The sequence below is a fragment of the Rutilus rutilus genome (assembly GCF_951802725.1).
Source record: "Rutilus rutilus genome assembly, chromosome: 10".
In the NCBI taxonomy this organism is placed as follows: domain Eukaryota; kingdom Metazoa; phylum Chordata; class Actinopteri; order Cypriniformes; family Leuciscidae; genus Rutilus; species Rutilus rutilus.
Window position 1 is genome coordinate 9,541,359 of NC_140215.1, and position 13,379 is coordinate 9,554,737.

The 13,379-nt window shown below is 34.9% G+C and overlaps 1 protein-coding gene across 8 annotated transcripts in view; it reads left to right on the top strand.

Annotated features, from left to right (window-relative positions):
- The first annotated feature begins 7,248 nt into the window (after positions 1-7,248).
- Positions 7,249-13,379, top strand: part of ikzf2 (IKAROS family zinc finger 2) — a 31,560-nt gene continuing 25,429 nt past the window's right edge. For 2 of the 8 annotated variants that reach the window (XM_084420799.1, XM_084420803.1), the window contains exons 1-2: positions 7,651-9,010; positions 11,882-11,930. In XM_084420799.1, the coding sequence (XP_084276925.1) occupies positions 11,897-11,930 (34 nt within the window). In that variant the 5' untranslated portion in view covers positions 7,651-9,010; positions 11,882-11,896. Of the gene's footprint in view, positions 7,432-7,518; positions 7,600-7,650; positions 9,011-11,881; positions 11,931-13,379 lie in introns of those variants that run through there. The other 6 variants (XM_084420800.1, XM_084420806.1, XM_084420804.1 and 3 more) reach the window with 6 other exon arrangements.

Here is a 13,379-nt window from a genome sequence, read left to right on the forward strand (position 1 = left end):
GCTGCACATCAGAACTATTATTCTTTAGTTTTATTCATTGTGATGGATGATTAAGGGAATTTGTGTTTCCTCATATTTACTCCTGTGAGAAGTCATAGCTAGACAATTTCATGTTCCTAGTCACCCTGGTGTGCTAAAAAAATTAAATATTAATGGGAGTGTAGTACTTCAGAGATATTTTACTCATAAAAAAATTCTAGGGGTACCAATAATTGTGGTAAACGTGTTCATTTTTTAAAATAAAACATCAAAAGGATAAACAATTCAAATTTATTTTTACAGCCATCTTTGATCATATTTACCTGGGGTGCCAATAGTTCTGACCACAACTATATCAGTAAGACTCTTCTCAGTTTAGTGTATTGTGGGACTAACTGGAGTTCTGAATGAGTTGGCAAAAACCGGCATCATATTGGATCATATACTCAGGGATATTGTCTCATTTCGAGAAGGAATGACTGTCAGGCACTTCTGAATGTGAGTTTAGATTGAATAACTTGCATGTAGATCAGTGCTGACTCAAGCCACGAACTGAATTAGATGTTTCAGTCCGATTTGGTGAATTGGTTCAACCATTTCACTCAAAATAACCAGTTCAAAAAAAGTATTTGTTCGCGAACTAGAGATATCAAGTACAGAAATATGCTGGAGGAAAGAATGCTTCCAACCACAAGAACACTATTGCTGCATCCGAAATCGAATACTTCCCTATATAGCATGCAAAAACACTACGCCAAAAGAGTAGTATGTCCGAATACATAGTATTCAGAAAAAGTCCCTGGATGATACTGCTACTTCCGAGATTCTGAATTGCGCATTCGATGTTCACTTTTCTATTCCATGAGGCCACGGGAGAGGATTTATGAATGTAAGTGAAGCGATACAAGTGACACTGGTGGGTCAGGTGACAGTAAGAACATGGCGGATGTAGTACATCCAAATTTCATTCTTACTACACACATTCATTCTATGTAGAGCGTACATTTTATTTTTTAACAATCTCAAATTAAATTCAAGTTTAAATGTACTACCTACTCAGACAGTGCATGCTTTAGGATGCAGAATATGACTCTTTAAGTACAATGTATGTTCCAACAGAGCAATGACCTTATACAGCAAAAACCACACTGGAAAGGCTTAAACCAAAAAGCTTAATGTTCTGCAGTCACTCCTTGTACCTTGTACACAATTCAGCTAAACATCTGTGGTAACTGTTTTTGAAATGGTTTCTTTTGAAATTGATGTTTAGGAAACACAGGAATAGGGATTCACCCAAAGTAATAGAACTCGCCAGAAGTACTATGAGAGGGTCTGTGGATGTATTTGGCTCAAGATATTTCATTTAAAATCAGTTCGAAAAATGTCTGGATTTTATAACCTCTAACAACCTTGAACCTGCTTGAATGAGAAGCATTAATGGCAGTTGCTGACTTAAGTCATTCCACAGATGCTAAATTGGATTGAGAGCTTTGACTGAGCCACTCCAGGACAGACATATATTGTATATTGTTGGTCACTGTCCCATTGGATGATGACTCATCCTTTAAATCCCAGTGACTTGAGGCTTTCAGCAGGATTTTAGTTGTCTTTCAGTATTTTTCTGTGCTCTCATTCATTCTTTCTTCCATCTTTATGAGTTTTCCAGGCCCCTTCTGAAGAGAAGCACTCCTAAAGAATAATGATCAGCAGCACAACTGTTTTTAACATTGATAACAAATAAGAAATGTTTTTCAGCACCAAAACGGCATATAAGAATGATTTCTGAAGGATCATGCATCATCAAACTGAAGACTGGAGTAATGACTGCTGAAAATTCATCTTTGCCTTCACAGGAATAAGCTGCATTTTGTCTTTTTGAACAAATAAACAAAGCCTTAGTGAGCATAAGAGACCTCTTAAAAAAAAAAAAAAAAAAAAAAAAATTCGTACCGACCCTAAACTTTTGCACGGTAATGTATATTTATTACTCAATATACAACATAAGAAACAGTGTAGGCATTTTGTTTACATGTTGTCACTTGGCAGTGAAATCCTATGTGAAACATATGCTTAAGATGCCTCATTTAGTCAAAAGCAGGAAATGGCTTTCTCCTGTGAAAGACCTTGGGTTGTTTCCAGTGATGGGTATGAAGATGTTTCCTGTTTTAAAGTGCATCAGTCGCTGTGAGAGAAGTCAATGTGCAAAAGCCCTGCACACTCACATGCTCTCAAACATTTTCACATCTCTGGCCATCCATCCTCAGTGCAGGGCTGTGTAGATTTACAACCTTATGTGGGTGTCTGAAACTTGAGCCTATCTGAGGTTGCCTTGGTTCTCTTTCTGTGAGTAGAGAGCATAAGTCTGGTGACACACGTATCTGTGGTGAATTAATACATGTTGATTATGTGTGTGTGCTTGCTAAATTTGACCAAAAATTTTTTTTGGACCTTTTCAATTATATAAAACATCAATTTTTTTTGTATTATAGAAATACAAACATAAAATCTTTAAGGTGTATGTGTTCAGTATGTGTGTTGTTGTATATGTGCGTAAGTCCATCAGAACAAGAAACTGGGGCAAAAGAGTAGCTATCAAATATAAAGATCAGAAATATTGTGCAAAACATTAGAAAGAGTGCGCTGACTGTTGTTGTACGTGTTCGTGCATGTCAGTATGTCTTTTTTTTTTTAAATGTGTGTGCACTTTGGGGTACAAAGGGGTGAAACTGGGGGAGGTTAATGCAAAAAAAGAGATAAACATTTTCTTTTAGATTATGAGGAAAATGAGGCCTGTGGTTTAGGGTGTTTTTCTAATCAGTGGTTTTGTAAGCTTGAATATGTGTTGCATGTTATACGTGAGTGCACCAGCTATGCCAGATGAAGATGAAACAAATTCCTTCGTTTCGGTTTAGAGGTAATGAGACTCGCTTCTCTTCTCGACTGAAACCAAGACACGTTTTTGCAACCATGATTGTCAAAACTCAATCATATGATCCACACTTAGCCAGACTTAGTTCCGGTGTAGTATCCTCCTCAATTTTTTCAAATGGAGAATAATTAAATGCTTTTAGAATCATAAGGAGGATATAAAAAAAAAACAGAAGACATTCATATGGAAATCGCTCACCATAACTCTGCTGTAGAGCACCACTGAACAGAGGAATCATACATCTGTGAGATTATTTTGAATCATATTGAATTTATAGGAGACCATTGTTCTGGTGAAATAGTTCATCCCTATCCAGACATATTTTGGCTCTGTATTTTCTTTGTAAAATACGTATCCTGTCTTCTTACCCTGATTGACAGAGACATTATTGATAACAAGTTATATTTTTATAACTTGAGTTTAATTGAGTAAAATAAAGGGTACCCAAGAGTAACAGGAATGAAAGAAGTGAGATGAACTACAAAGCGTAAAATGTTCCCACAAAGATGGCAATATCTGAAACCCTTGACCTTGTGGGGGCATTTTTTGGTCCCCATGAGGAAACAGCTTATAAATCATACTAAGTGATGCTTTTTTGAAAATGTAAAAATGCAGAAAGTATTCTGTGATCGGTATAGGTTTAAGGGATATAATATACAATTTGTACAGTATAAAAGACATTATGTCTATGGAAAGTCCTCATAAAACATGAAAGTGTGTGTGTGAAAACACTAAGCAACAACATTTTCCTAAATGCCTGCTGTTGCTATTTGCAAGAAATTGTATGAATCCATTGGAGTGAAAGAACAAAATATAAATTTTGTGGTCATTTGATCTACATTTATGTGGCAAATTACAATCCCTGAAATTATAACATATATTTTTAGACATTGCACTTCTCAGTTTTCAGTGAATAAATCAAAAACAATTTCCGGTGCATGGTGAATTATTGAAAGCATTTGAGCACCCAGACCCTACCATTAAAAAAAATAAATAATAATAATTCATAAACTTTTCAGAAAAACCATGCTTAATATAGATCTTCATACACGTTGGGACCGAAAACATGCACATTTTCTTTATGGAAGCCTTTTAGCCCAATTACTGTATACCCAAATGAAAGTAAAAACATGCAATGTTTATTAACATCTCACAAATACAGATTATGATGAAAAGGTGGAAATTCAGTCCATGTAATTCTAAGACATTATTTGAGGTTCTGCAGAACATTTACAACACTTTACATTCATTAGATGAATCTGGTTATGATTAAACCAGCACAGGATGTACAATGAACTTCATGCTCCAGTAAGCAGATGTGCTTTCTATTGTCAAAAGTGTATGCACCCTTGCTACTGACTGAGTGTATATTTCATGCCATCCATCAAATCTGTTTGAATCTCGTTTTCATATTGCAAACTTAATTTGTTAATTTATTTTGCTTATATTCTTTTTATGTTTTATTAGATGACTGATTTGTTTTCTGGCTTCAGTGTCCATTGTTTAACTTTTCAAGTTAAAGGTAACTTGTTTCTGACAACAATTTTGTTGGAGTTTTTGATGTGTAACTAAACAATTTGTCAAAATCTCTCCATCATGACCATGGTGAGCCTATAAATCAAATCCGTTCAATTTAATTTTAGTCATCTACTGAGACATTTTGAGTCCAGTTATAGCCTAATCTGTTTACTAAAATGAAATTATGCTGACACTCACCTGAGAATCCTTGTTTAGGACTGGGCTTAAATCTACATCTGGGAGACTGTCCATTTACTGGCACTAAATGTATTAAGATCATGTAAGGACTGTGGAAACCATTACAGAATGAATGAGGTAATTCATGGATGGATGAAACCTTAAAAAGGGGAGGAAAGTAGACAGTAATGTAAAAAATAAATAAAAGAAATACATAAAAGAAAGATAGGGGAAAGGGTGGCAGAGGAGGGGGCGTCTAACGGTTTCCCCTCTGCTTCAAACAGTGCTCTTTAAACCATGGAAAGTTAACCAGCAGCCTCTGAACAAAAGCAACTGATTTTTATCTGAGGAGACTTCTACAAATCAGAGAGTTGATGGCAGAGTAAACAAACAATGCGGCCTCAAACAACACAGTTGAACATGCAAACGGTGACCTTATTAAATTGTTCAAAGAAAATCAACTTTTGTTTATTTTCCACGTTCCAAGTTTATTGTTTATTTCATTGTTCATCACTTTTAGAAATAATACATAAATGATAAATAAATTAAATAAATAATAAATAAATGATTCATTGATCACATTATTGATTAAACGTGTAATGTAATGGATCACGTTACTAACTACAATTTTTGTCATGCAATCTGGAATCCGTGATGGACTACTACCCAACACTGTGTGTGTGTGTGTGTGTGTGTGTGTGTGTGTGTGTATGTATGTATGTATGTGTGTATGTATGTATGTATGTATGTATGTATGTATATATATATATATATATATATATATCACAGTGGTGTTTGGTTTAGTTTGTTTTGGTTTGTTTTGGTTTAGTTTGTATGCCCGTCATCACGTCACGTGTCATCTTTACTGTCATTATAAGTTCAGCCGTATCACCTGTGTTTAGTTAGTCATCGTCATCTGTATCACCTGTGTTCCGTTAATTGACATTTGTGTTTGTATTTAAGTTCCGTCTGTTCAGTCAGTCTTTGTCCGATCTCAGTTGTAATTAGTGTGTTGCTGTCTGTTCTGTCCTGTATTTTGATCATTAAACCGTCATATTGAAAAGAAACCTTTCTTCTGTCTTCCTGCAACCACCCGTAACATATATAATCCTTTAAACATTACTTGCAAATTAAAGTCCATTACTGATTCCAAGTTACATGACAAAAATTGTAATTAGTAACGTGATCCATTACATGTTTTTTAGTAGTATAATCGGACTACTTTTAGAATGCAAAGAGAAAGAAAATATATTCTATTCTTCGTTATCAACAACATGAAGTGCATTAAACAGTAAGGCTTCCCAAACTGGGGTTTGTGAAGGAATGTAGTTATTTTTTTTTTAATGTATTTAAACAATATCCTTTAAAGAATTAGGGAGTATCAATAAATTATACATATGTAGCCTATTGCCATTGTGTAAATAATTTGTAATCATGTAATCAATAAAAAAGTAACTGTTCTCTGAAAATGAGTTTTAAAACTTAAAATAAACTAATTACAAGCACTTAATTTTTGGACTTTGACTATGTAATCCAGATTAAATGGATTTCTTAAACTATTTTAAACCTTTATTAAAGTAAACTTTTTAGATTTATCCAGGTGCTGAACAGGCAGGTTTCAGTTCACACTGTCAATCTAATAGTCAAGGAAAGAGTGCTTAGTGAAATTGAAAAGCTGTTATCCTGTTTTTTTTTTTTTTTATGTAACCCTCTTCACTTACAGTAATATACTTCAATATCCGGATCGTCAATTTACTGTAAAAGAAACAATGAAAAAATGCAAATGCACAAGCTTTCATGACTAACATGACCTGCTTCAGTTCCTCATTCATCTCAGTGTAACATCTCAGTACCACTTATTCTTATTCAGAACCTAATGCCAGCTTATTCAGTCTCCAAGGATGATAAAGAAATGGCAAGATCATTAGTGGCTGGTTTCTCTGATTGTAGTTATTAGCAGTTTTTATTTATTTTTTATAAATATTAACACTGTTTTGAATTAACATTGAATTGTATCTGATATGTAGCCTATAGTAGGGCCTACTGTAATAATATTACATTTAACAGCTTGCGATTTCCTCATCATTTGCAAAAAGGACTTTTGTTTCACTGACATCACCACCAGCTCTCCACAGTTCTGACAGGATTCCAACTAGGTCAGTGGTGTATTTCTCTCGTCGCCCAGTAGAGGGGGTCCAAGAGAAATATGACTGATGAATGATCCAACCTGAATCTTTTTCTTTTTTATATACATATCATTTAGCCTATTATAATTGATTAATTCTCTCTTTCTTCCTCCACATTATAAATGTGATTGAAAATATAATTATATATATTTAAAACGAAAAGTGTAGCCTTTAGCCTAAGATAGGCTACCATTCATGAGGATGTGTAAGGACCGCAGCCCAACAGTGGTCATTACTAGAATTATAATGAATAGATATTCATAACAAAGGCTTATACTGGTAATAATTATATTAATCAGTTAAAATATAGGATGTGAATGTATTATAACACGCCACAGGGTTTAGAATAGCAGCTTTAATTCAAGTTTCTCCTCCCTGTGTTCTTATAGATACCTAAATAGCCTGCTGGAGATCACGCCGAACGCATTTTAAATGCAGTGATAACGCGTCTAATCGATTACCGAGCGGCACTGATAGATCCGTTTCTCTGAGTCAGACGGTTGCTGAAGATGGAGGAAGCAGGGGAAGGGAATCACTATTGCTGCGTGTCTATCGCACTGCAGTGGATACACAGTATTTAGACGCTGTCTGTAACTCCATATCAGATGAGATGGAAGTGTGTCACTTCGTGCATCGCTAAAGGTAAGCTAAAATGTCCGTTTCGAATGTTAAGGTTTTCCTTTCTTTGTTTAAAGGCTTTATGCATCTGTATGTTCTGTGTTTTGACAGGTCCAGGAAGCGTCTGGATCAGGGTGCGAATTATGGGGGAGTTTGACCCCACCTACCCCTAAAAACAGGTCAAAGGAAAAGGTGTGGGTCTCAAAGTTTAGTTATATGTTAATGTAACGTTACTTGCTTTTCGTCAGCGTTTTCGAACAACGTTTCAGTGACTAATAAAGTTATATTACAAGTTAGTCCGAGTGTGCTTAACGGATCGCTCGCGAACATAATTTGAGGTAACCATAGCAACAGGTGTCTGTTTGCTCGCATAAAACTATACTCTAATTGTTTATCACTTATTATATAATTCGTACAATGGCCTTGTTCACTTTTTGTGATTGTGAAATTATTTGCCCCTAACAGTGTGCGAATTGGTAAAGGAATTTAAAAGGAATCAACTTTTTTTTTCTTTTTCAAAAAATGTCTGTAGGGCGCAATTGTTTTGGCGCCCCTAGCGCGCGCATAACTAATCTTAAACTTTATATTTTAAAGGCGTTTTAAACACAACTAGATGTTTTTGTGATATATTTGTGATAAATTACGCCAGTAGGCCTACGAATGTTTTGTTAGCAATACAGCTCCTCAGGCAAAAGCAATTCGCAAGCGTTATTTAGCGCACTCTAACATTTAATCTAACTTTGTAGTTAACAAAACGTTTGAAAATGCCTTTTAAACGTATAGTCTACTTGTATGAAAACAATAATATACTTTTAAGACCCCCTCCCCCAGCCTTGTCATTTTGCACCCCCATAATTCGCACTCTTATCAATATTTATGACTCGTGTTTGTAAAAGTCCTTATTTATTGCGCATCATATGTCTCCTGCATTTAAATGCATGTGAATTAGCCTACTGTCGGCGTATGTGTCACATGAATACTGAGCTGCACATGAAGCATATAGAAAACACGCACACACTCATCCCACAACCTTTGATGGACTGTCAGACAGGTGGAATTATTGGGCTCTAAGCCTGTTGTAGGCAGTTCCCATCATTTCCTTATTTATGGCTTAATTCCCTTGGAACCGGTGGATCCAGTTGAGTATTCGCCCCAGCCTGACACCGATTGACCCAGGTGTTGAACAGGCACAGGTTTCACTTCACTATGTCAAAGCAGTTTCAGATCAGAGGAAGAAATCTAATAGTCGGGGGGAAAGCGCTTAGACGCGTGTGAAATGGAAAAGCTGACGGGCTTGTTCGGCGCGAAGGAAGTCACCAAACGATAGAAACCCAAGAAGCAGCTTGCTTCCTAATTTTTTTTTTCTTCTTCTTTTTTTTTCATCTTTTTTTTTTCATTTGGGGCAAGATCGTCCCCTGTTTGTGACCAATATGAACTCCAGCTGAACATGACAGTCACCAGAGGACTTCATCATCACAGTAGACTCTGAAAAGCCTCGATCTGTCATTGGAAATAATTTCACGCGTTTCTTTTTCTTTTTTTTACGCAAGGATTTCTTTGGACACTTACTTGCGTTTTCACAGGGGGGAGACCAAACAAAAAGGTAAAAGTTTCATGCAATCATCTTTAATGGTTAACATCTCGTAGAGTCTTGTAGTTCAATTAAAGTCCGGAAAGACTTCTTTCTATATTATAATGTTGGTATAGGCTATTTATATATACTTTTTTTGGCATTATGTATTCATTCTGCTAACGTTACATACCTCAAGTGACATAGCCCAAATACAGTATAATATCATTATAGTGACGCTAATTTTTGTCCGGATCTAATAACTTGAGTAGCTATATGTATATATATATATATATATATATATATATATATATATATATATATATATATATATATATATATATATATATATATATATATATGCTATATATATAAAGAAAGACAAAAAGAAGACATTGTAACTGTCCGAAGATTGTAAATATGTATAGAAATCATTAAGGTTTATGTTCTTGAAAACGTTGGTGCAATTAGTTTGATACAGACTATAGTATCTATAAAAAAATAAAAAAAATAATAAAAAAATCAGTTTTGAGATATTATTAATAAAAATGTGTAATATTATTAATGTTTTAAAAAACAATTAAGTCAGGTTGGCATAAGCATGCAGGAAGCCATTTTGTTTTCATGTGACAACCTTAAAACAGAGACCCCTGTAGACCCTCATTACTGTCATGAATGTATTCTGACTTTTTTAGTAAAATATTTTTGTTCAGGTCAAATAGAGTTACCCTAAGAAAACTTTTTTGATATTCATGAATCAAAAATAATTTACAAATAATTAGTAAATGTTACCTTGAAAATGTGTTTAAAAACCCCCCAATGATGATGATGAGGATGATGATATGGTGTAGGTCCTTGAAAACCATTTTAGTACTTTTTACGTGAGGGTTACACCACACACACCACATTTTTGTTTTCCTGTTTAAATGGTACCCCCCTCCAAACATGAACCCAATGATTACATTTCTAAGAACATGTTACATGTGTTTTGCATTCGATTTTTAACAGTTCTCTTTTCTTTTTCCCCGGACATCCTTATTCATCATTGACCGCTATAATGCATGTAACATCCATTGCATCTCAAAGGGTTTTAATTAGATGAAAGTAGTATACTGATGTTCAGGAATTGATCGGGTTTTGTTGTTGTGCTGGATGGTTAAGGTTGTGCACACGCGTGCCGTGATCGGTGTGTATGTTAGGGCCCCTGGAGAAGCGCAACGCCATATACATAGGGCCAACTTCACTCCTATTGCTTTGCATGCCATTTCATCACGCTATCATTGTTTAGTGCTTTTAATTTGAGGTATCATTTCTTGTACTAATTTGGTTGTATTTCCATATCAAGGAGCTGTAATTTGTGTCTTGTTTATTTCAGAAACTTTGATCAGGGTCAGAGTATCCAGGTGCACTCTTGAGTAATGTCAGAGTATTCCTCATAATTTATGGGATTTCAGGAAAGATGGTTCATGATATTGTGTAGTTCCTGATTTGATGAGGGCTTAAAAGTTGACTTTATATTTTACTGATTTATTATTGCTTAATGTACTGTATGTGTGCACATTATAGTTATTAATGTTTTGAGGACCGTGCATTGCACGAAGAGCAGAAGAGTAGAGAGATAAAATCAAAAATGATTTTCATACTCTAATAATAAAACAGTTATTTTCTTTCTAGTGCATTTAGCGTCTGCGATTTATTAAAGCATAAGAGTGTGTATTTATTAAGCTGCTTAATTGCTTTACGTGATACTTAATGGGTTTAGAAATACTCATAAATCGTAAAACTAGTAATTAAACATTTTAAAGTTGAAATAGTAAACATATCACATTTTTCTTTCCAAACCTGACCCAGTACTTGTACATGCCCTAATATCTGTCATAAGTGAGGTTCTATAAGGATAGTAGAATCTATAAGTCAATAGAATATATTTTCACACATGTACATGGAGCCATTTTTGTTCTTTCCGTCCGGCAAAACATAAACAGCATACAGTAGCTTATTTGTGGTATTTCATAAACGTCACAGAATTGCTAATTTTATCTGCCATCACAAGTGAAAATTACATTCCTCCCAGTCCGTTCTAGAATATTAAACAAGTAAAAGCATATTGATGCTGTGCTCGTTTTTCTGTGTAAAATTTTGTGATGATTTCATCTGATTGCACTCTAACATAAGCCTTAGATTTATTGTTTTAGTTTAAATGAATTAAACCTGAATAGCTTATAGAATCAGTTATATCGTGGCTAAACGTGTTTCTATCCAGTAATGAGGCCAGCTTTATATGATCTGATGGACGATATGCTGTTCATCAGAAAAGCATCTTTGATTTTTACAGCTCACTTGCTCTGTCCAAACATTTAATTTTAGACTTGTTTTAGAAGGACCTGAAACTCAGAGAAAACATGTCAATTTTCACACTTTGCATGTACCTTTTTTTTGCCTAGCCAGGAAGTTGTCACTTTATATGTTACTTCCCTAATACTTCACAAGACAATTTAGATGTTTAAATAAAACATGTTTTATTTTTAAGCTTATACATGGTAGTGATATAGACAGTTGCATTCAGTTCAGAAGAGCTATAAACTGTAATAGAAAAGTTTAACATTGAGAAATCGGACATTAGTGTCTTTTTTTTCACAGCAGCTCGTTCATGTGCCAGATATACTGATTTTTAATTGAAACATTTATTACAAATGAACTGTCGACATTGAACGTCTAGTGTATGTAGCTTGGTGTTGCATAATTTGGAGAAAAAACAGAACATTATTATATAATTCCGTGTTTAATAATTTTTAAAGACTAGAAAAATACTGCAAATATTTAAAGAAACCTGTGCCAGTGATGTTTCATTATAGAATAATGCAAAATCCAACATCTAATTTATAACTCCTCTTCATTTCACAGCTCTGCCCCCTGAATATGGACATGGAGGCGTCGAATGGCTATATTGCGAGTAAGTAAATCTCAATGGCCACTTTCCAAAAAAAAAAAAAAAAAGAGCATTCTTTATTTAGCACATAAAAGCATGTTAAATTGCCTTTTTTATGTCTGCCAGGTTCATTCAAAAATGTTTTTTAACCTTTATAGTGAATTATTGAATGCATTTAAAGTATGCAACTGTATAATTCTATTCTACTAGACGAAAGCTAAATGGAGACAATGAAATATTAATATGAAAATAATAGCACAGTAATAGTTCTACTGTAATCAATCAGAACACATACAGACCTAAAATAGTCAAGCAGTTCCGTCAACACAATGTTTTTATCATGTCACCTGCTTCTCTGTTTCTCTCATGCTGCGTGTGTATGTGGCACACACTTCATTAGGTTTAGACTTAAGCCTATTGATAAGTGTCTTTTTTCCCCTGACGTCTTAAAATGAGCGACACATGTTTGGAACAAGGGTTTATCGAGGAATGCTTTCTTTAAATAAAATTGGAAGACCTGGTGAAAAAAAAGCTTATCTATTACTTTTCATCTTTTTTGTTTTTGCATTGTAAAAATATTTTGCTGCTTTTTTATTTTATTTGTATTTTTTACTTGTGTTGATTTATGTTAGATATGCTATCTAATTCCGTGAGCACAGTGGGAGTTTGTCTGCAGCTGTTAAGCCAGTTCTGCTTTATGAATATGTGCAGTAGTCAAGCACACTAGCTGCCCCCAAGATCCAGTTGAAAAGCATCGACTCTTGGCTCCCCTCAAGATTTGTTATCTGGACGGGGCTTCGGTACCAGGTGCACAGTGGTACCTTCAAGCCCGTTAACTCCCCCGGCAGATTCCCTCAGATAGAACATGCTGATAAAACGTCCCTCATCTAAAAATTCTTGCAGGTGTCTTGGAAAATGAAAAGTTTACAGTTTAACTTGGTTCCATAGACTCTTGAAGGCATTTTTCCTTTCTTAAAGGGCTCGTTACATTTTAAAAGCATGAATGAACGTCGAACAACACCTGGTTTTTGAATAGCTTTATCACGTTTCAGAAAACTTAACTCTTTATAGTTCAAGAGAATGAAGTTGTTAATGACTTGAAGCTGTGCTTAGATGTGTCTTCACAGCAATATTTTGCGTTTTTCACATCATTTACACATCTTTTTTTCTTTTCTGGTTTAAAACCACTTGCTGATAGTTTCCCTCAAAACTAGGAATAGTCAAACAGCTTGCTTTCCTAAAAAGACAGTTTTAAGTTTGTCCATCTCAGATCACAGGCTAATACTTCAACCTTTTGTACAGTAAACTGCTATTGATATGCTAATAAGACCTCGTCCCCTTCAGTGTGTCCTTTTAAAGAGCAGTTCAGCGTTGGCAGGTGGCGAGGAGCGTGAGTGGGAATGTGTTTTGTGTTTGATGTGGAAGGATGGTTTGGAGGTGTGTGGACGGACAGGATTAACCTGATCCACGCTC